The sequence below is a fragment of the Dicentrarchus labrax genome, unplaced genomic scaffold, assembly GCF_905237075.1.
Source record: "Dicentrarchus labrax unplaced genomic scaffold, dlabrax2021, whole genome shotgun sequence".
NCBI classification, from domain to species: domain Eukaryota; kingdom Metazoa; phylum Chordata; class Actinopteri; family Moronidae; genus Dicentrarchus; species Dicentrarchus labrax.
Window position 1 is genome coordinate 20,087,496 of NW_026136712.1, and position 23,751 is coordinate 20,111,246.

The 23,751-nt window shown below is 43.4% G+C and overlaps 1 protein-coding gene across 1 annotated transcript; it reads left to right on the forward strand.

Annotated features, from left to right (window-relative positions):
* Positions 1 to 2,024: 2,024 nt before the first annotated feature.
* wnt3 (wingless-type MMTV integration site family, member 3) lies at positions 2,025 to 23,507 on the forward strand. The gene is made up of 4 exons (XM_051418418.1): positions 2,025 to 2,434; positions 14,645 to 14,886; positions 17,736 to 18,001; positions 20,646 to 23,507. The coding sequence occupies exons 1-4, from the start codon at positions 2,355 to 2,357 to the stop codon at positions 21,123 to 21,125; spliced, it is 1,068 nt and encodes a 355-aa protein (XP_051274378.1). The 5' UTR covers positions 2,025 to 2,354; the 3' UTR covers positions 21,126 to 23,507.
* The last annotated feature ends 244 nt before the right edge of the window (positions 23,508 to 23,751 follow it).

Consider the following 23,751-nt stretch of genomic DNA (forward strand, 5'->3'; position numbering starts at 1 on the left):
GACCTTCCAGCCCCCTAAGTCCACCGAGCTCACTCATGCCCTGGAGGTCCTCAGCAGAAAGACCACGGCCCCCCCAGGCAACACACATCAGAGGGAGAGACAACTGAGATATGTTGCTCAAATATAAATCCTGCTAGCACATTTAAAATCACTTAAGAATAACAATATTTGTGTTAAAATGATTCCCCATAGAGCCACATGTCTATGACAAACTTTGTATTTAAAGTCAAAGTGTGACATTTGAGTCACCTGCCATATTAGCAGGTCTAATCTATAAAATGGCACACGTGTCAAATGTATATTTCTGTAATTGTTCATGGGTGACATTTCATCTTCAATGTCCACTAAACTTATTTTCATTCATTTTTATTTGTTGCTGCAATATTAAATCAGGTTGAAATCAATAAAACATCTCTTACGGTGTCATTGAACCTATTATGACCTTTCTTACTTGGAAACAGATCTCCCAAAGGCTGGTTTCCATATGGCTCCACACACTCAATCTGTTGTGAAATCTATCATGTAATCCATCTGGTCTAATGAATATATTTTTAATAAGTGTTAAAATGTTTAATTTATAATACTGTTTTGTCACAAATTCTTTATCAAAAACATTGCAGCTTCTGCAGCATTTGGATATCGCACTCGATTCATTGTGGAGTGCTAAATTATATGTTCAGAAAAAGCCTTCAAATCTAGTTCACTAGTTCAGCTAGGAAGGATCCTTTTTGTGCTTATTTAGTTAACTTAATTTTGAGTATTTTGACTATTAAACGGGTCAGAAAAGAGTGAAATTCAACTACAAAGAAACTACAATTTTAAACACAGACTTCTTTGATAACATGTTAGCACTGACAGCATTAGTCTTTAAAGGGCAATGGGGCACAAATTTAGCAGAAAACTGGTCAGTAGAAAGCCTCACTTCTACTCAAAGTTATGTTCCGTAAAGTCAAGGATGAAATTTATACTGATGAACCCTTTCATTAGTGCTTTCTGCAGTGGTCACGTCTTTGGTGGTCATTCTTTCCACGATGACCGACTGATAATCCGTTGAGACAAAACCCTCAACCAGATTGTCATCACTACAACTCGGTTTGTTTGATCTCTGCCGGGTATCTTGTTTGCATTTGTCCCGATCAGTTTCCTTGTGTGTGAATCAAATGCGTGCTTACTTCAGGCTAAGTCCATCACAAGTGTCCCACCCTCCTCCTTCACTCTCTATCTATCTCTCTCTCTCTCTCTCTCTCTCTCTCTCTCTCTCTCTCTCTCTCTCTCCCTCCTCCCCCTGTCCCACGGCTGCTCGCCCCACAGCCCATCAGAATGACAATAGTATTGATGTAAAATGTGTCGCCTTTGGGCCGCTGAAGCATATAACCCCTGCATGCCTGGCCCAGCCACCACCACAGTTTATGGCTTTATTGTGTCCCCTTTTATGTCCTCCCCTGTTGGGGTGGGCGGACAACAATTTAGAAAATTCACTGTAAATGTCTCCGTGAGTGGGACAGAGATTATGCGTGTGTTGACGTGCGTGTTTGTGTGTGTGTGTGTGTGTGTGTGTGTGTGTGCACTGTATGCACATATATCCGGATCAATTAGTCAGGGCACAACCCCTAAAAATCAATGTGTCAACATGTACGTCAGCGTCTGTGAACCCTGAGACTTCTGCGCAGGAGCTGGCCTACATCCCTTCACCTACCTCTAGACACTTTGGGGAATCATTTTTTTCTCAATGATCACAGATGAAACAAGTTGAGTAACAACTCTACTCTACCTTTTTCATGTGTCCCTCCCTATACCTCCCTCTCTCATTTCCCTCCCTCCCTCTTTTCACTCTTTCCTTTCTTTTCCACATTACCAGGGGGTGGCGTGTGATTGACAGATGGGAACGAATAATAATTTTTTTTTCGTAACCTAAGGCCATCTTCTGTGATTGGCTTGCCAGCTGACATCTCCAAACCTCATTCCCCCCGCCTCTACCCCCCCTTTAATATTGGGCCTGTGGATGAGGCATCCTGAGGGAGAAAAAAGTAGAGAGAGAGAGAAAAAGATATCTACCTTAGGGAAGAACCTCAGAGAGAGGGAGGGAAGGAGAGGACGGGTAGGAGCGTGTGTGCATGTGTGTAAGAGACACTTATTCTCTTAACTACTAGGAGACAGACACACTTTCCTGGCCCGACTCAAAGAAGGGGGGAAAACAGGAGGAAGATTTTTTTTTTCAATATCATTTTAATCTTCCCCTCATTCAACAATCAAGCTGCCCTAAAGCTTCTCTTCCTGGAAACTCTTCTTCATTGCCTGCTGGAAGTTCTATGTATTGATCCATTTACCCTCTCACACACTACAAGGCTTACCTCATGGATTTGTATCTGATTGGATATTTGATGTGTGTGTGGTTGTCCAGCTCACGGGTGCTTGGAGGCTATCCCATCTGGTGGTGAGTACAAATCCACAGTTTCAGCATCAGACCCTATAGCCGCATAAAGAGAGAGAGTCTTTTTGGTCAAATGATAATTTTCTGAGAGGGCAGAATGTGCACTTTCAGTTGACTGCGTGGAAAAATGTTCTCCGGCCCAGTCCAAAGAATCTTAACCTCAAATACTAGTGTAACGGAAAAGGCTCGCCGTTCTTTTCCCTTCTACACTCAGGTCCATTTATCATATTGGAGTATGTTGTGATGCTAAGAGGATGATTTTTTTAGTTTGGGAACCATTAAATGATTAAAAGGGTTCTTTTTTTTTATTTAAGAAAAAAATACATAGCGAGTGGTTGCCATGTTGATATGAATTGTCAACAGCTCTCTAAGGACTTTTCCACACAACAGTGTAAGTCAGTAAGATCATTCATTATTACATAAATTGAAGATACCGCTCAAGGACAATGACAACACTGATGTTGCTCATGAAAACTCAACAAAGCCTCAGAAGAGGCTCCTGTTTCTAAACCATGATCAGTTTCTTTGCTTGAAATACAACCATATAATTTTAGGAGTGCCCTAGGAAGTACAACAATCATGACTTACAAGATCAGCGTCATTTTGTTTTGTTTCCTATTGTGTGTCACTGTTCTACATTCAGGCCGCCGGCCCCCTAAACATGCCGTGAATTGAATCTGAATTGTTTTGGGCTTTTTTTTTGGTAGATGTATGACATGCACAGAACATAAAATCTCAGCCACTGACAAAGTTGTACATAATTTTTAAAAATATTACAAATTTGTGGTCTGCAGTAGGCCATCAGCTGTAATTAAATGAATCTTTATTTTTTTTTTTTTTTGGTAAAACAGTTAAGCATATCATTTTGCTTTTCAATTGTACCACAATTCACCCCCTCCACTACGGATTTGTCAGGAGACAATGTGTTTAGGTGCCGCAGGGTTTTATTCTTTGTTAAATTATCCCAGATCGCTTTTGGCACCAGCAACTGAAATTTAGAGGTTTATCTCATTACAAATTCAGCTACATGCAGCTGACCTCATGGCTCCTGGTCTTCTTTTGTAACATAAAGCTTCTATTTTGGAGATATTTGCGTAGGCGTATGACAAAGCTCTTTTGGCTCACAACACAATACTTGTCAGAGCTACTGCACTTTTAGTAGCCCAACTAGCATGTGGTCCCACCATAGTGCTGTCCAAACCGCAAGCATCTTCTGGTTTCATTTACAGAGCAGGCAGCTGCCAAGCACACAGGCCACAGGGCTGAAGTGTTAATGGCAAAGAGGACTTTACACCCACTCCTGGCTTCAGCAAGAATCATCAGACAACAGTGACAAAGAGCCTGGCTTTCTCTCTCTGTGAATTACCTGCAGCTGTTCTGTTCAAGGAGCTTACATGACACTGGTATAATGTTCGAACCTTAACAATGCGCACCACCTTTGATTTGGGTAACAAATTTTGAAGTGTAGGCTGGGTGAGGGGTTACTGGGAAGGTGGAAAGATGAAAAGCCGAGCCGTAGCTCCAGGTGACTGGGCAGGTGCTGAGGAATGGGTGTCAAACAGCGCTGTCAGTGGCATCACCCCGCGGTGTCGAACATGTCCAAAAGGAGACAAAATGAGGTGGTGCGTCAAACAAGAGGGTGCCGAGTTTCAGCAAGGGCCCAGTCAGGCTCCTCTCAGCTTCTGTCTCAGGGGCGATGACTTGGCCATAAATTCTCCAGCCAAGGTGGGACGGGTTGCAGGGAAGAGGAGTTTTGACTGCTTTATGCCTGGCAGCCTTGCTTTTACAAGACGAGGTGTTGAAAACAAAACAGAGCATAAATAACTCCGGTGATATGCACATATGCATGGATGAAGATGAGGTGTAGAAGAAAGAAAAGGCATAGCAAACTAATGAGGTGGGTTTGGAAAGGCGAGACAGAGCAGTAAATTGCCTTCTTGAAATGCAAGAATGTTTGGGAAACACTAGTTTTGTACAAAACATTCAAAAACAAGGTTTGAGAGAATTCATGACAGCTTAAAGCTATGTTGTGACCACACATAATCCACAGGTCCTGCAGTGTCTCTGTCCAATTATCTGACAACGCCATGCTTTCTGTGTGGTTTGAAAAATGAAAAAATATCTGTTCTTGGATTTATTGTTGTGTTTTGGTTTCACCTTTTAACCTACGTAACTTAATAATCAATAACAATAAACTTAATAATATAACAACTTGAAGGGCTATGACATAATATTCTGCTCTTATTAAACACCAAGGTTGTTAATAAGAGTCACCGCTATATTGTATTAAGCCTTTGTGGCTTAACTCATCATCTATTTTCAGAAGAGCTTAAGCCACCCTGTCAGCCAGAAAGTGTGTTTGCGTTCCTTGCGTAAACAGCGGCGGTTGTAAGAGAATGATGACAGTCACTTTCAGCAAGGAATTACCTCAGCTGAATGTATGCCAATACCAGCCATCGAGCATCAGCAGTGATTACCGGTTTAACTCCGTCATATCACACTGCACAGCCATGAGATGTTTAAATCCAATAACTGTTATTCTCTTAATCCTCTGTTATCATCACTGCTGTTAAATCTGCATGACAGGTTGTACACTTGATGTAAATTTCCTCGGCGCTCATTGTAATTTCAAGTGGGGCCATCTCATAGGGATTCCGGATCATTGTGGATATTTTTTTTGTGTTTTAGATTGCTTGGGACTTATACTGTTGTGGTTATGAGAATCGAACAGAGAGCAATGGGTAGGGAGAGAGGAAACTGAGAGAAAGAGTGAGAGTTAACTGCTGCAGACAACAAATCTGTTTCAGCATACATTTTAATGAGCAATTAGTAGGCTACAAGTTAAAATTACTTAACTTCCTCTCAGGTGAAAGATTGTTGCAATGTCTGATATTCAGTCACTGCAACAAACAGGTTATAACAGTTAAACAACTCTGTATCATCAGAGCAAAAATAAGATGCCATTTGTCAACAGTGCACATATAAATACTATTCTATAATTAAGATCTGTGCCTTTTTAAAGCTTTCTGTGATTCCACATCCTTTAATTAAACTTTGGAGCGCATACAAGCCTAAATACGGCTTCCTGACTAAAATTGTGTTTGCTGTTTGAAGCACTACTTGTGGAAGTTTTGGGAACCGCCGGGGCCTCAGTAATGTCAGCGGCATACCTCTCGAAAGATCTCACGCAAAGCTATCTAGGTTTACCAAACCAGCCAGGCTACACACAGACCTTTCCAGTTCAACCTGAGCGGCTTAAATGGGGCTCTAGAGTCCATCTCTGGGTCTCAGGAATGTCATTATCTGACTGTGACACCCCCCACCTCCAATCTTCAATCCAATCTTCAACCCCAAAACCCCTACCGTTGGCAAAGGGATCACTTAAATGATTCTTGCTGCGGGAAAATCCTCCCGTCTGCCGCCTTGTGTGAAAAGATCAAGGATGTTTGGGTATTATTCTCAACAGTGCAGTGGAAGGTAGAGAAAAGAGCAGGAAAGTCTAGAAGAATGTCATTCATAAGAAACTTTGGGGTTCCATTATGAATGGCTGAGGGCTGCCATAGGGCCAGGGTCAATGGCAATTTTGGGCTAAAGCCCTAGAGAGTGAGTGATATCCACAGGGATACAGGATATGAAAGGAACACATTTTTTAACAACATGTATGACTATGTAACGTATGGATATATGGTCTAAAATGATCAAGACCTTAGCCCTAAGCAGGTGTATTGCCACTGCTGAGGTCAAAATGAGGAAATATTGCTCAAGGAGTTGATTAAAACACTTTGATTTGAACATCTTGTGACATTTTAGTGTTTTTTTTATTCAATTAAAAAATTTTGTTTATCACAATGGCCGGAAAAAAATGCACCGGTCTTTAACTGGACTTGTACTGACTGTCAGTGAGGGTAGCCTTCATGCGCTGATCCAACACATTTCTTCACACAACATTATAAGACTGTTTTCAGTGAACACTCTGGCCTGTGGGATGACATTATCCAGTCAAACCCAAGCTAGGTGAGAGGTTCAAAGGAGAGTGGTATTTCAAAGCAGCGAAGGCGAGTCCTAATCTTCACCCACCATCAAAGGACATGCAATGTGCTCTTGTAGGAAATGACAAAGTCCCCCAGTGCACGGCTATTAGCTGCACTAAAACACAGGCCAGGACAGTTCCTCAAAGGGAAAACGGCCACGGCCGGGGGCAAAGGGATCATTAAGGGACACGTGTGGAGGCACAAACACACAATATTTAAAGTCTTCATTACATGGCTGATCTCACCTGTATGGCTTGTTACAGAGGTTAATTATTAGCAGAAAGCAATTTCTCTGACACACAGGGTCAGTGACAGAGATGTACTGTTCACACCTGTACAGCCTATATTCAGTCAAAGCCCTCAGGTCACTGACCAGGTCAACCAAACAACCAACAGATGCAATGTGCAAAGGAAGAGAGGAATGTCATTCAGTATATCTAAATTACAAAGGATCCAGTTAACACAGTGGTGCTATCAATAATTTCCAGTAGAAGGGGTCATGTCTTTGCAACAAATGTCATCTCCAATCACATAATGACATAATGTTGCACACATTTGATTCTGAAGTTTTACAACATTAGAGATATGATAGCAGAGTTTGGGTACTGACATTAAAATTATACCTTTTTTTGCTTAAAAATTTAGAAATATATATATTTAATCCAACAACAGAAGCAGCTAAACAATAATAATTTTTTTTATAAAAATAAAAATAATTTGATCATATCAAAGAATATGTGAATAAGACTGCTATACTGTCAAAGATGTTTGATGCCAGTTTTTGCTGCGTTTGGTACCTTTCAGCCTGCACCGAAAAAGTACGACAACCACAAAAGGTACAAAGGTAAAAGGGAGAGGTAAAAACATGCATGACAGTTGGTTTCATAAAGATAGGGACCTACAGATCAGTGGAAAAGTGTGGACTGCCTGAGAGTGAAATATCTGTGCACAAGCTTTGTTAACCAGGTTTATCCCCCACGATGAAGTTTCACATTCCAGTTTTTTAAAATCAACCAAGCATGAGAAAGTCAACAGCAATTAAGGTTTTAATTACTGTTAAAGACACTGTGTGGTGTTTGAAACTTCCACCGAAAAATTCCAGACATACAACGGAAGATTCCAGACAATCCGTTACGAGTTATGATTTGCATAGGATGCATTACTGCTGACAGTTCAAGCAGCAGTGCCAACAAGCTGGCCCTAATGAGCAGAGGCAGGGAACAATGCGCCGTTTGAGCTGCGGTTCATTCACACAGTCCCTCAAGACTCTCATTCAAACAAGCTCTGTCCTTTCAAGACAGCAGCTCAGACTCTGTTGTGTCCACCTACAGACAGACCAAGACACCAAGCCATGCGGTCAGATGTGCATTTGTCAGTGCCTTGTACTCTCTGGTGCACTTCTGTGCAGAGCTACTGCTGCTCTCATTCACTTCCTGACAGGCAGGTTCACAAGTTTACACCCTGTTCAGTTTCCCTCTTCACGTCTCCATACATGTGACTGCAGGGGCTCCTTGTCCCAACTCCACACTCTCTGCAACAGTCTGCAGAGAGGGGAAAAGAGGGGAGGCAAGAAGGAGGTAGAAAGAAAGAACAGGTTGGAACATTTTTCAGGGGTCCTGTCATTTTTTATCTGATCAGCCAGGAGCTGTTGGACTACAAATCAAAAGTGTGCCAAAGAAAAAGAGAAGACAACAAAACACAGACAGGAGCTTTGCATTCCAGCCTCCACCAGGAAAAGTCCCATCCTCGGGCAAAGCCGGCAACTTTCCTTGGCCCACTTACTCTCTTTCGAGTGTCTTTATCTCTCTGCGGACTCTGTTGTGGGATTTATAAATGAAATACTGGTGGCAATGTTTTCAGTGCACGTCTCAGACTGCTCTGCTAGGGCCTCATTTAGCAACACGATGTCCTCCGGGCAAATCTGACAAGTTGAGCTGCGGCGTCAACATATAGAGGTAAATTAGAGGTAGATTAGAGTTTAATGCAAACAATATTCTTGCAGTCTGTCGCTGCAGAGGCCTTTTCAGAAGCCTGGTTCTCACAGAGGAAGTGACAGAACACACTCAGGACTCAGCGCTTCAGGCACAAACCCAGCATAAGCTAACATTAATTTCTCTTTAATGAAATAAGTTAACTTGTTCAGACATGGCTAAGAACGACTGGCACCCATTATCAATAACCACTGTAGCAAATACCCTGGAAAACAATAGCATTTTATCAAATCTGAAGCCAGGATCAAATCAGTTTATAAAGGATGAATGCTTTTAAAATACTTATTGACTTATTTAGAAACAGAAAATATAATAAAGTTCGAATTGAAGAACTAACCTATAAGTTTTGTATACTGCTCTTTACTAATACAATGAAGGAGATTCATTAGAGTGTCAGAGTTGAAAAACTGCAACTCTAATTATGTCTCTGCACAAAGGAGGTGTAGTTAAATACATCATCCTCTGACCTGAAAGCAGTAGTCTGGAGAGTGTCCCAGCTTGTGATGAAACGGAATGGAAAATTGAAAAAATGAAAAAAAAAAGTTTTCAGCATGCCCTGCAACAAGGGCGCAAGCCAATTAAATGGGTAATACGAGCAAATTAAAACCGAATGGGTAATACGATCGAGGAATACCATCCCTCGCCATCATCTTAGTGATAACCGCGTTGGAAGTCGGAACTTACAAGTAGCAACACAGCCGTGTAGTTCAGTCTGCCTTCACACATGCACGCAGGTTTCCATGAGTCTTTGAACAGTGCCTAAGGAATAATGCATGGAGGGATGGATTGTGACAGGCTCTCTAATCCCTCTCTTTTCCTTTCTGCTTCACTCTCATACTTTGGTTGCCACTTAAACATTCCAATTTGTTCGGAACTACAAACCACTAAAAACGTTGACTTAACTTGTGCAATCCACCAGGGATTACATACTGGAGCAAGAATCTGGCGATACGATTTGTATGACGATACGAGGGGTTACAATTCAGTACATTCTGATATATAGTAGGATACAGGATATAGGACGATACAGGGGTTACGATTCAATATGTTGCGATATTGTAAGCAGCAGGTGATATGTTAATAATTATAGTTACTATTCCTATTGCAGGTTCAGATACACACAAAGCATGTGATAAGCTAATAAAACATGCATTTTTATTAATCAATGTACCCCACAGTACGATAAGCTTCACCTCAACCAGCTAGTTTCAACATCAGGATGCTGCATACACGTTCATCTATTAATAATATCCAATCCAATGGTATGATATAACACAGTGGGGCCCAACCTGGGGGTCACCAAAGCTTCATGGGGAGTTGAAGGGTCCTCTTGATTTTAAGGCTTGTAAGAAAACTTTAAAAGTATACACAGCAGGCCTATATCTCAGCATTTGGTCCACTTCTGTAAAGAAAAGTAAATGTAAAGGAAATTGTGTAATCAAACAATGACCAAATGCCAGAGACATGAAAACACTGAATTTGTCAAAAAAAAAGAAGCCCATTGAGTCTGTATGATTGTGGAAAAGCTACAGGAAATAATCTGCTCGAAATAAATCCAATCATTCGTTTTACACAAACTTCTTTACTGAGTTCACTATTTGTGTTCACTGTACAGTTTTGCATATGATATGAAATATCCATAAAATATGTCACTCAGTCAGGGGTCTTCAGTTTATTAAATACAAAAAATGGGTCCCTTAAGGAAAAGGTTGAGAACGCTATGAGCCAAGTACAATACATACATTTATGCTAATTATTAGATTTACAATTTTGAAAGATTCTTCAGCAGGTAGTTTGAGAACACGTAACACTATTTTGAAGACATTTTAAGATTCCTCAAAGATCCTTCGAGTGTTATCCAATTGGTTATTTTGTGCAACACAAGAAATAATCGCGAAACAATTCTAATAATTTGTGTTATGACCTTTTAAGGCCACATTTTAAACCTTTAAAATAAAACAATGTATTGATTTTTCTTACCAAGTTTAGATACTTTTACTAATGTGCCACAATAATATAATGTTTTTGAGTTAAAATATCGTCATTCCCACCCTCTTGCCACCCCATGAATACTTCTCTAGATCTACCCCTGCATACAAGGTGAGAGTTTATCAATGGGACTTTAATGCAATCATCAATGCAAAAGTCTCAAATGTAAATATGAGGGGCACACTGATGCCAAGCTATATCTATATTTATAAGTGAAAATGCATGAAATTATTCCTTAAAGTACTATGAAAGCTCATTTGACCATCACAGGTACAATGTACCTTGGAGTGTTGCAGCAGAGTTGTCTGTATTTGTGCATGCTCATGTGTGGAAGTTTTACCATGTCATGCTTGTGCAATTTAAGCAAGTTTTTCAGTATCCAAAATGTGTAATACCAAGGTCCCGAATAAATGTACTTATTTTATTTTCCTCAATTAAAGATAAATGTGTTTGATCACACGTACACACTAGAGAGAATCTGAGTTTGAGCAGGCACCTGATCTTAGAAACTTGCATACTGATCATGAACTTCAAACTGTTTCTGAGACCATCAGGCTAAAGGCATTGAGGTCAGATGTCGTGTTCTTCTCAACAGGTTCAGGGGGTCACCTGGTACTTTTTGTGCCTCTGGACATAGGAGGTTGTCACACAAAGGGAGCTCATCTGTGCACAGACATGTGCTACACACTGACCCCTGTAATGTAGACCTCCCACAATAGCAGCTGCAACATATTTCTGACAGTACAAGAGTCCTTGACTCACCTCTTGAGCTTAAAGCTGAGCTTCTCCCAGACAAAATAAAAACTGAGAGATGCAGTAGAGTAACTCCTGGCACTCTACGTTTCTAACCAAGCAGCAGAGATTGTAGTAGTGATTTTATTACACTGGGAGTGGTTGAGTCAGAAGTTTTTGTTGACAGTGTTAAAGTCTTGATTGCGTGAATTTCCACTCTTCAGCAAGGTGTGTGGTGGAATCCCTTTGTTTCCTCTGCTTCATTTCTGTGGTTTCCAGCCGCCCGTCATACTTTCACATCAGCCAGTTTAGATACTGAGAAAACCCCCAACCGAGCCGTAAACCCCCCGGGGCAGTAGAGGCCCCATCCGGACCTGCCTGGGCATGCACCTGCCAAGCCCTGCCGTTCGCTGCTGCTCTGCTGCTTGTCTCGTCCCCTGCAGCAGATTCCCCCGGCATTCTGCCTCTGTGGAGGTCTCTGCGTCTGCTGCTCCCTCACTCGGTTGAGACACGTTGCTCGTGGCTTCCGAGAAGTGAGGCAAAGCAGGCAGGATCAGCATGGCACACATGTGGTCTGCATGCATGAGTCTGCGTGTGTGTCTGTTTGCACGATACGCCTCATAACCCCTCAGGGTTAAGACTCTCATTAGCACCTAGCCAAAAAGATATCCCTTTCATCTCATCTGTCCATACGGATCAAGGGAGGCACATCCTTTGCAAACAAAGACAAATAGGCTGGCAGATCCACAGCCTGTAGTCTAAACATGCTATGTCCACCACAGAGTCCCATGCGGTTAGCTAATTGATTCCATCAGAAATCCCAGATTTACTGGCTAAGCCACTATGTCATAGTGGTGGGCAAGTTGTTTAGCTGTCCTGAATAGAACCCGAAATGTAGCAGAGGTTGGCACAGTTGTCTATATACAGAGATATCTCACTTGGGCAGGAGAGATTTTCCTTTGCATTGACTGATGTTGTTTGGGAGCGTGTGACACCAGAGTTCAAACCAAAGCTCTGTGCAGAGCATCATCCACTCGGGTCCATCCCATGACGGAGAGATTAATGGGCAGTAACCAAGCTAGCAGACAGTGTAATTAAGGTCCTTAGTCACTCAGTCACCAGACAGAGTGAAGTCAGCAACACTTGAACTCAGTGATGTTGGTGGGATTGGGACTGGCAGATGAGCTAATGTGGCTGCCGTCGCTTGGGTACACCCAAAGCAAGAACATGAATGGAGATTGATGAGCACTATCAAATTACTAACTCTTCATCAGAACATCAAATTGGGCAAAACAGCATTTAAGTTGGAAATGAAAGAGATGAGAAGTATTTTTCCTCCTGCAGAGAAGTGTTTGAAAGTTTTGAATAGTTTATGTAACTGTACTATCCTGGAGGAACTGTGATCAGACAGGGTTTCATACTGAAACATAAGAATTGTTTGTTGTGTATCAGTGTCAGTCAGAGGGCTCATGCCAACAACACAAGTGGCTGGTTATGTGATCATCATATATTCCAGTAGACCAGCTGTAAAAGCAAAACAACTCTCATGGCTCAGTGTGTAAGCTCCCCTGGCAAACATTGATACCTGGGATCCTGCTGTAACAATGCTCACCTGAGATCAAAAACAGTGTATGGGAGGGGCGAAGGGTGTCGGGAGGTGGGGGCAGGGTTTAGCCATATGTAGAAAGCAAAAGCGCACATGAGCTGTGAACCTATCTGAGGGGGGATTTTTTTCCCTGTGACTTCAATGGCTTGACTTTTGTGTTGGGGTGGGGCACTGCGCCGCACTCATCTGTCAGAGTCAGTGGCTGCTATGATTGGGTTGCGCCCTGCGGGGGTCCTGAGGTCATCCTGAGTGGCGCTCTGATCTGATCAGCGTCAATTGTTCCCCCATGATCCTCTCATGGCCTCCAGCGCCACGATGTCGGCCCAGACTCAACCAAGTGCTGGAGAGTGTGCTCGACACCGGTAAAGCTCTCCTCTTAGAGCTAGGATTTGGCAGCACATCTTCACATCCCTAACCCTGTACACCCAGCTCACACACATCTATTGTAAAGCATCCATCTCTTAAGAATGCGGACATGTACAGGAATATGTGTTTCTTCAGCTGGTATATATATTAATGGCCAGAAATAAATAAACAAGAAATTTTAGTCTGACATCCTACAGTATTTGCATGACCTTCTGGGTGAAACCTTACAGTTTTGTTCCAGCTTGTCATCACAAAAAGCATGTTAAAACATGGGCATGGAAAACATGTTTTTTCTCTCTCTTTTATTTCAAGAGAAATAAAAAGCAATTAAAATTAATTACCTGAATGAAACTATAATGGTTTCTGGCATCACAAGCTGATCTTGGCTGTCTCGTTGTGGTGATTAATCCCTGCTTAGGCACATCTGCACGGGCCTTCTGGTGAGGCACGTACCTTCAGATATGCTGTTTTCATCCATCACCAACAAGCTCAGCTGTGTACGCTGTCATTCTTAAAAAAATAAGCTACAGAGGATAACCGCAAATGAATGATGGAACTGCAGAGGCAGGTGTTTTCATATATTTGAAATAGTGTAAGGGGGCTTTTCCCAAACTAAGCAGACAGGTTCTTGTGCGTTATCTGTTAGATCAGCAGATCTGTGTATGCTAACAAGTGGGAACACTTTGAAAAGTCAGTACTAATAGCTTGTATCCCTGCCCTGAAGTGGGCCTATTAGCCTAACCCCTCCTAGTGGGAAAAAAATTACAAAATAAACAGAAGATCTCTAAGTATAAACTACATTACACAGATAAGTCGATAAAACAATCAAGTATGAATCACTGTGCAGTCACACAGCTACGCTTACAGTTAAATCTGAGATTAATAATGAATACAGACTCCCTTGTAGAGCAGGTTGCCTTTCACGGACGACTCAGGTCACCATCATTTATTGTGCTATTGTGGGGCTGAGTTCAGGGGGGCCACAGACTTGTACTGTGAGGGAGGCAATTTCACTTCCTTAATCCTTTAAAATGGGTAAAAGCGCTAGGGTTGGGTATCATTTGAAATGTTTCTATAGCAGTGCAGATGCAAGTTTACTTTTCTGATACCTCTGAGAGAATGAGACAAAGTTCTCAAATGTTAAATATTGTCTAAACACAAACAGCAGTACAATACTTTAAATTAAAATAGTCCAAAATTGGCAAAATGTTGCTTTAAATCAGTATCTACAGACACTTTAGCCAGTAGCAAAAAAGCATTGCGGTTCAATATAAACTCATAGAAGATAATCCTATATTCAGTCCAACCTTAATGGAGCTCATTTGTATTTGCAGTGATGGCCTGTTAGGATCTGGTGTTTGGTTGTGGTGATAAACCTATTTTAATCATGCTGCAGTTCTTTTTAGTCCTAATCCCCCAGAGTGCTGAACACAGACGGAGGTGTTTTCATGCCCAGCACATCTCGCTTAATGATGCTTCCCCTCTCTGTGTGCCACAGGTCCCTGGCCCTTGGGCAGCAGTACTCGTCTCTGGGCTCCCAACCCATCCTGTGTGGCTCTATCCCCGGCCTGGTGCCCAAGCAGCTGCGTTTCTGTCGCAACTACATAGAGATCATGCCCAGCGTTGCTGAAGGTGTCAAGCTGGGGATCCAGGAATGCCAGCACCAGTTTAGGGGCCGCCGGTGGAACTGTACCACCATCAAGGACAACCTGGCCATCTTCGGCCCTGTGCTAGATAAAGGTAAATTATTTACAAGTGCTTGCTAAGAAAAACGCCTGAATCTTTATTGCTTTTTATTGATGTACATTTGTATCTGAGGCTCACAGTATAAAAGTAATGATCTAAATTATCTCTGCCAAACAACACCACTTTAAAAAATAGGTTATATATCTGAGGCTATTGCAAGCTGCTACAAAACATAACATTTAACAGTTTCCAGCCTAAGGCTCAGCACTGCCTGTTCTCTGGGCTTTTGCTGACAAACGACTAACTAGGGCAATTACAATAATATACACCTTTCCTGGCTGCTGTGAGAAATGAGTGCAGGTACAAGCACCGACACATTATTCAACTTCCATCTATCTTTACCTTCAATATCGCATTAGTCTTCAGAGTCAGTGGCTTCTTTTCGGTTGTCCCAACCGTGTTTACACTCTCTTACATGAAAGAGGGTCAGCGTGGTAAATCTATCAGCGAAACCTGACAAGTACAGCTGATATACTGGAGACATCCATCAGGCGCTTCACACGCAGAATACTAATTGTAAGATACCTCACCACTAACTGTGTGCTTTAAACAATCCCACGAAAGCTGTGACAGTGGGAAACAATAGGCACAGGTGTCCCGCTGAAGGCCTCGCAGTCCCTAAATTTAAAGGTAGAAGTTTGAGTGTTGCGAGCGAGGCTGCTGATTGGAAATGAATTACCCTGTATGTCAGAGGGGAAGGAATCTGGGCAGAAATGGGCAGTGTGAGCAGTCCAAGCTCCTCAGTCAAATAAAAGGGAGAGGGGAGGCCAAATGAGATTACAGGCAATAGAAAAGGGCCGGGGGGCTCCGCTCAACCCCTACTGTGCATGAAGACCAGTGCGCGCCTCACACAGTCCAGCTCCCACGGACGCCCCATTCACACGCCCTTTTGACTCTGTCATGAAAACAGGCTGAAAGGGGATCTCTCCCAACCCAGCCCGGGTGTGCACTTTGGGATAGGGAAGCAAGAGAAGGAAGGAAGGAGGGAAGGAGGGAAGGAAGGACAGCGTCTCACTTTGGGAGTGATGAATGGAAAAGTTTGAGTTAGGGAAGGGAGAGCTACCACCAGCCCCAGCCACCTTAAGCTGCGCGTTGGCCATGGTGGTGCCGTTGGTGGATGCCTGGAGGAAGTGGGGGGTTGAGGTCCTGTGGTGGGTGGTGGTGTATGGGATTTCAGCTCAGGGTGTTGGCAGAGGGGTGGCTGGAGAGAGAGAGAGAGAGAGAGAGAGAGAGAGAGAAGAGGGTCGTGGGGGGGGTTAGGGAGTTTAGGGAATGCCAGCTCCGGGCAGAGCGGGGCTGTGGGGGCGCGAGTCGCTGGGCTCTTTGTGTGGATAATACAGTGTGACACAAGGGAAACAAAGGCGGATTGATGGGCCCAGCAGGTAGCAGGAGCAGCGCTAGCCTTGGCTAACAGCCAGAGCTCCAGGGGCCCAGGGCTCACAGGCCCCTGTTGTGGAGGGCCCAGCTAGGCTTGCCAGGGTGAGCAGGGATGCCGAACCTGAGGACTGTGTGTCATCCAGTCGTGCAAGGATTCACTGGGAATTTAGACCAAAACTGTGAGAATGAAGGGTAAAAATACAGTATTTCTAGACACACAAAAGTCTAGTTGGTATTTCATTGTTTATATTTAATAAGATACATCTAAAAAGAACAGTTTGTATTACGTTTCACAACAAAATACCAGCTCAGATGATCCATCCGACCTTCCACCCTGTAAATTAAATGCATGCTTACTCTCAGAAATGCCAGAAATATAGATGATCAGCAAAAAAATGACTCAAGTGATATTAAAAAATTTAAAACAGCACAGATATTGACCCCTGTGGCATCAAACACCATAAATAAAACGATATTTTTGTCTCGTAACTTTGCTTGCAGACACTTTCAGAGTAGGAACATATGACTAGCCTCCAGCCAAACATCAGTACACTTTGTTTGTGGGTTATAAAGTAGTCTGATTGGGTCCTGAAAGCTTCATTGGCAGTTGAATTGCTGAGGAATTTCTGGCTTTAGTAACTACTGTGGTCTGCAAAATACAGGTTTTATCCTCTGGTCGTGTTCATACAAATTTCAAAACTCAAATCACACAATTGTGCATATCAGACCGCTCATTGCTCTTGAAAAGTCGAGCCACTGCTTAAGGGTACCTCGCCATACCTCTGTGTGTGTTTTTCTATGTCTGTTACAGAGCTAGCGGAGTGTAATGGGTGAGCCACGGTAAGTGTGCTGTGATTGTGAAACAATGGTGTCTGGTTACATAATAAGCTGTTGCCTTCAAAGGAGGCGTAACTCCATCCCTCAGTGCAAAAAAGAAACAGGCCGACACACTGCTAGGTTTCACCAGAAGGCCTTGGGCTCTGAGCAGGGACTGGTAGGAGGGGAGGGGGTGACAACATTCCTGAAACACTATCCAGATGCAAAGCAGCACACCTCAGGGATGACAGGAGGTCACTGAGATCCCGCTGAGCGTTAGGCCCTCCTGACACAACCACAATGGGCTGATGTCACTGCAGGGACTCTGTTTTTAGGCTCCTTCACTGTCTCCATGTTGTATGTGCTTCCTCATCGCTGATGATGATCATATGGTAAACACTGTGAACCATTTTTTTTTCTATAGGGTTCTTGTTTTTCACAGTGGCAAATACCGGTAAATAAATGTGCCTTCTCAAAGATGAAATGTTGTGTTAAAAGGTTATTGCCTAGAGGTATCCCTTTCAGTACCTCTGTCTGGATGTTGGCAGTAGTAAAGACTGCCTTGTCAATGTTTAACACAAGATTGACACCCTCTATCCCTTTTTTTCCTTCTCTCTGTCTTTCTGTCTGTCTTCATCCGTCTCTTTCAGCAACCAGAGAGTCAGCGTTTGTCCATGCTATAGCTTCAGCAGGCGTGGCGTTTGCAGTGACGCGCTCCTGTGCTGAGGGCACATCCACCATGTGCGGCTGTGATTCCCACCACAAGGGACCCCCCGGGGAGGGCTGGAAATGGGGCGGCTGCAGTGAGGATGCAGAGTTTGGGGTGCTGGTATCCAGGGAGTTCGCAGACGCCAGAGAGAACCGGCCAGACGCTCGCTCTGCGATGAACCGACACAACAACGAGGCAGGACGCACGGTAAACACATTTAGACACTTGAGGAAAGTGTGCAGGGATGTGCTGTTAGGTTTCAATTTTTCCAAACTGAAATACACTACCTGGTCAACAGTATGTGGACACCTGAACATTACACCCACATGTGATTGTTGAACTCCAAAACCATGGGCATTAATCTGCTGCTATAACAGCCTCTAGTCTTCTGGGAAGGATTCCCACAAGAGTTTGGAACCTGGCAGCAGGGATTCGCTCCCATTCAGACACAAAAGCATTAGTGAGGTCCAACACTGATGTTGTGCCTTAGATAAGGTCTGGCTCGCAGTCTGTGTTCCAGTTAATCCCAAATGTGTTGGATGGGGTTGAGGTCAGGGTTTGTCAAGTTCCTCCACATAAAACTGTGAAAACCATTTATTTATGGACCTGGCCTGGCTGCTCATGTTAAAACAGGAAAGGTTCACTGTCTCACTGTATGTTACGGCATTAAGATTTCACTTCATCGGAACTAAGGGGCCTTGCACAAACCATGAAAAACAGAGGTGGACAGGGGAATCCACATACCTTTGGCCAGACAGTGAACAAATTGAGTACCACAAGTAGGCTAGTTACTACTGGATATCTGTAGGACTGACTCTGCAAGATAGAAGCAGGTTCCATTGTTGAGCACACTTTGTACTGAAGGATGAAAGTGCTCACATAATTTAATAACCTCAGCACACATTGTACTATAAATTAGAGCAAAAGGGGGAAACCGAGATGCAGTAAACAATGAACAATGATCTGACTATCTTGCAGAAGGAGTGGCTTTAAACAAGAACCATTACAGTTTGGGATTACTAATTGTTTATGTGACGGCTAGGGGTTTTGGTATTTGACTTGTCCGCACATTTCTGAGTTTCCACTTGAAAATGAGCACTTGACTTTGAATGACTGGTTAATTACTCATCTAAGCAACACCCTCTCTCCCGTCTTGCCCCCACACCTCGCCTTTCATGCCTTGCATCCCAATGAAAAATTCCCTGCCAGTCAAATAACCTGAGTGAGTTGAGGGGGAAAAGAAGGAAATCAACTCCGACTTAAAACATCACTGGCTGCTGTCGCCGCTTGGAGAAAATAGACTCTCCGGCTGCTTGCTGAGGGGCAAATGGTGGGACCACACGGCAACAAGACAGCCCTTTGATCAGAGCACACATGAGCAGCCGGGGCGACCACAGGAGCTAGCTGAACAGCAGTACTGTCAGGAGTCTCCTCTCCTCTCCACCTGGCCCTCTCACGCTCCATTATTTAGCCCCCAGGGCCTCTGAGACTTGATGTTGGCATGACAAGCTTCACAGTGTGATGTCACTAGTCCATCCACCCCTACATCTGCCCCCCCTCCCCTACTCTCCCCTTCCTCACCCAGAGGTGCCCCAGCCACCTGCCTTCCGCCCCAGCTGGGGGAATTCTGCAGCTAAATATAGCTGTTGAATTAAAGCACAACAAAATCAAAACACAAAGGTGAAATATGCCCCGCGGCAGCACACTCATGATGTGAGCCAGTGACTTCAGAGAGAATTAGCAGCAGCACAGAGCCTCTGTACTTCACAGCTGCATGACACTTAAATAAATTGCAGCCAGTGGCATATTGTTTTTCTTGGCCAGCTCTGCGAGTCTTTTGTGGTTTTGTTAGTCTGCATTACTGAATTTCCTGTAAATTTGACCGTAAAATTCCGATAGATCTTGCTTGGCGGTGAGTGACTTGACTGCCCCATAAGCGCTGAGTCATTAAATTAAGACCAGCGCATTTTAGTTAATTACGCTTTAAAAGGATCTACCTTGTCAGGATCAAATTCTCACCACCTGTCGGCCCTGTCGAAAGGTGGCTCTGTGGAGTTTTACAGTTTGACTCTTCCCAGAGGATGGCAGACGCAGTCAGCTGGAAATCACAGCAGTTCGAGTGGATTCCAGCGGCAGCTCAGAGACACAACTAAAAACAAGTCAAAACATCCATCATCAACTTCTCACCACCTCAAGCTCCAAAACTCGACCACAAGAAGTGTGTTTAGGGGCTTTTAGGCTAAGGGAACACATACAGAACATACAGATCCTCTGTGTTTAAGAGGTTTCTACAGATATTTTGACACGTTTTGCCATGACTCTGGACTGAAATCTGTTCTTTGAATCCAAGCTGATGGATCAAGCTTCATAGCCACCTTTTTACAGCCTACAGGCAGTGACTTTCTACTATCAAAATATACAGTTTTCAGTGGAGTTTTGCTTTAATGCATCAGGAAAAATGGGTTACGAAAGCTTAAAAACATGGATGTTTGCCAGGCTGATAAATAGCTGCTTTTTAGTCTATATTAAGTTGTATTTATGGGTATTGAATCTGATTCTTTTAAGACAAGAAATAGTCATTCTGTAGAAAGCTGATTATTGAATCTTGTTTCCAGGTCATCAAATACCGAGGCTTTGGGTTATGGTAAATGAGAAACAGACAAAGTGGCTTGGAGTGAGCCACACAACACAACATGTAGAGTTCGTCGAATACCAACGCTTTTAGTTGCCAAAGTGTCGGTATTTGATGAGCAGGGAGTGAGACCCCACTTTTAAAGCAACCATGTTTAGGACCGACATTGGTCAAACATTCCTACAAAGTGAACATAAAAGTGTCTTCTGTGTTCCTCAGACCATCCTTGACCACATGCACCTGCGCTGTAAATGCCACGGCCTGTCAGGGAGCTGCGAGGTGAAGACATGTTGGTGGGCTCAGCCAGACTTCCGCATGCTGGGCGACTACCTGAAGGACAAGTACGACAGCGCCTCGGAGATGGTGGTGGAGAAGCACCGCGAGTCACGAGGCTGGGTGGAGACACTGCGAGTCAAGTACAACTTCTTTAAGCACCCCACTGAGCGTGACCTGGTCTACTATGAGGGCTCACCCAACTTCTGCGAGCCCAACCCGGAGACCGGCTCCTTTGGGACACGCGACCGGGCCTGCAACGTGTCCTCGCATGGCATCGAGGGCTGCGACCTGCTGTGCTGCGGCCGCGGACACAACACCCGGACTGAGAAACGCAAAGAGAAGTGCCACTGCATCTTCCACTGGTGCTGCTACGTCAGCTGCCAGGAGTGTGTGCGCGTCTATGACGTTCACACATGTAAGTGAGAGAGGCCTGTGCTTTCAGACAAACTGACTGCTGGACTACAAGTGCTGCCCACCCGCCCTCCAACTCCCCCAAATCCTGCACGACCTCCCTGCTTCCCCACCCTCCCTCAAGACACAGACTTGCACACTCTGCATCCCATACAAAAAAACATATTCATCAGCACACACACACTCAGGCCCTAATGGGTAATGGCACATCAGTAATGGATACTTTTTTGTTTTTTAATGAAAACCCTGCTCTAGAATCCGTCTTCCAAACCACTACATTTCCATAATATCTGACCAGAGAGTGTCCTGTGTTGACCTGACTGATAGTCTAGTCCGCTCTCATGGGAAGAAGCTAGAGTTGTGCCCCCCCCCCATCCCGCGCCTTTCTTTCCCTTGCAGCATTGGGCCCCCTCCCCTCCCCTCCCCCTTGTCTTTATTTATTTCCCCCCTCCATGCCAACACAACGTCTGTGGCATGTACAGTAACACTTTTTACCTGTGAGATTAATGCAGTAAAAAAAAAAAAAAAAAAAACTTTCAGACTCTCTTTGCTTTTGAATAAAAAGCATCTTCTAACTAACACCTCACTTCTCTGGCCGGTCTGGCCGGTTTACCTTTTTTTTTTTTTTTTTTAAACTAAACCAACCTCTACACTGTCACTTAGTCGTAAGTGATACTGAACACGTCGGCAGCCCCAGGAAACCATCACTTTGTAACTACTGAACTGAACTGAAAACAGCAGGCAGGTGTTGGAAGTGCCACAGTCCTGTCTTTTGTTAACTACTGAGCTGATGAAATCCTCAGTGTTGCTACTCCCCTGCTGACTGACTCTACTGCACCAGTCGACCGGGGAGCCTGGAAGATATATGCTACAGCCTGATTTTATAGCCCTGCATTTCTGAAATATTACCATTGGGCTGGGACTGGAGGTATGCAGCATGTGTGTGAACAAGCATGCTCATTCCACTAACTAATAACCCTACACATGTATATGTATGCACTATTCAGTTACACATTACTCCAGGTGGTAAAAATTTGAGCGTTGTTTATGCGAGCAAATTCTTCTTGGTTGCGAGCTATCGGCTCTTATGAATGACGACTTTGTTCTGCATTCGGGCACCATCAACCTGTAAATTGCTCATGATTTCCACAAAGTGTGATGCAACACGGTCATACATTATTCAATATAAGGAGCGTTGTGGTGAACAACAGCCAGGGAAAGATAGCGCTCAAATTATGTGAGTAGGAGATCATTTATGCATCAAACTGGAAGCTTAAGCATGTTTAATAACAATTCTGGTCTCATGAGCAAAGGGATTATTGGGAGCTCGTTTTAGCAAACACTTCAAGCGTTCATCCGGTCCATCTTACAGAATTTTGTCTGAAGCAAATCTTTCTTTTATCACTGTAAAAAAAAAAAAAAAAGAAAAGAAAGAAAAAAAAGGGGGACATGTGACGACATGTGGATGTGGACAGATTCAAAGTAGGTTCTGATTGGCTTTCACATCCTCCCTTCCTTCTCTCTATATTTTCCCCTGAGTTGGACAGTTGAGGTTTTTAAGAACCCTGATTTATGAACTTGTACTCTTGTCAGTACACCCCAAAACTGCCTAGCTCTTCTGGTTTTGGAGATATTGGAAGAACAATATACTGTAATTTACTCCAAATATTTTTTTCAGAGGCATGGATGACTGCCCAGTTGACGCTGACTTGTAATTTTTAACAAAAGGAAATGATTTTCAGATCATTGAGGAAAAATAGCTGTGATTTCTGGGTGGACAGAGAAGACTTCCAGTTCATGTAGATTCTCGAGTTCTTATCCTGAGAACATTGAGCAGAAAGAGGTTGGGAAACTTCATCAGGAGCCCGATGATTTATGTGTGCAAGATGTGGATGTGTGTGTGTGTGTGTGTGCGTGATAGTTGCCAGTGACAAACAGAAGTAAAGTGGAAAAAAGGATGGATGGATGGATGGATGGATGGCAGGCTGGCTCTTCACAATGGTGGAACAAACTGAGAGAGGTTTCCACCCAACATGTTCTGACAGTCCCACCTGCTTCCTATTAATTATATTCAACAGCAAAAACACACGTTACCCAGTAGTGTATAGGCTGTCCTCTCTTTGTGACATAGCTTAGCATTTGTGTCATCTTCTACACAGCCCCTCCCTACCTGGGCCTACCTTTCTGTGTTCAGTTCCCTCCAACCCCCCCAACCCCCTCACCTTTCCCTCTCCACCTCCATCTCCCCCCCGCTATATCCAAAGTTTTGTACAAATGTTTTAAAGTGAATAATTCCCTTTTTATTTTATAATCGTAAATGTTATGTTTTTATAAATATTATTTATTATACAATGTATATATCTGTATGACTGAACTAAGATTATATATTTGAAGAACAAAACTGTCTCATGCTTTTTGTTTTTATGCCCAGAGGTACACGCACACATTAATAACCGCACTTCTAAACTTCTCCTTGCATAACAGATAGCATGATCAGATATCTCGTCCCTATACACAGTTAGTGCTATAGCTGGATTACATATTGTACATAAACAATCAGAACTTCCATTTTAAAATGAGGCGTTTAAAGAACATTTTCTTATTGTCAACAGTTCTCATGAAAAGACCAAAACCGACA

Coding starts and splice junctions, on each gene's coding strand:
- wnt3 (XM_051418418.1), top strand. CDS start 2,355: ATGGATTTGTATCTGATTGGATATTTGATGTGTGTGTGGTTGTCCAGC. Junction 2,435..14,644: donor GGAGGCTATCCCATCTGGTG/GTGAGTACAAAT, acceptor TGTGTGCCACAG/GTCCCTGGCCCTTGGGCAGC. Junction 18,002..20,645: donor ACAACGAGGCAGGACGCACG/GTAAACACATTT, acceptor TGTGTTCCTCAG/ACCATCCTTGACCACATGCA.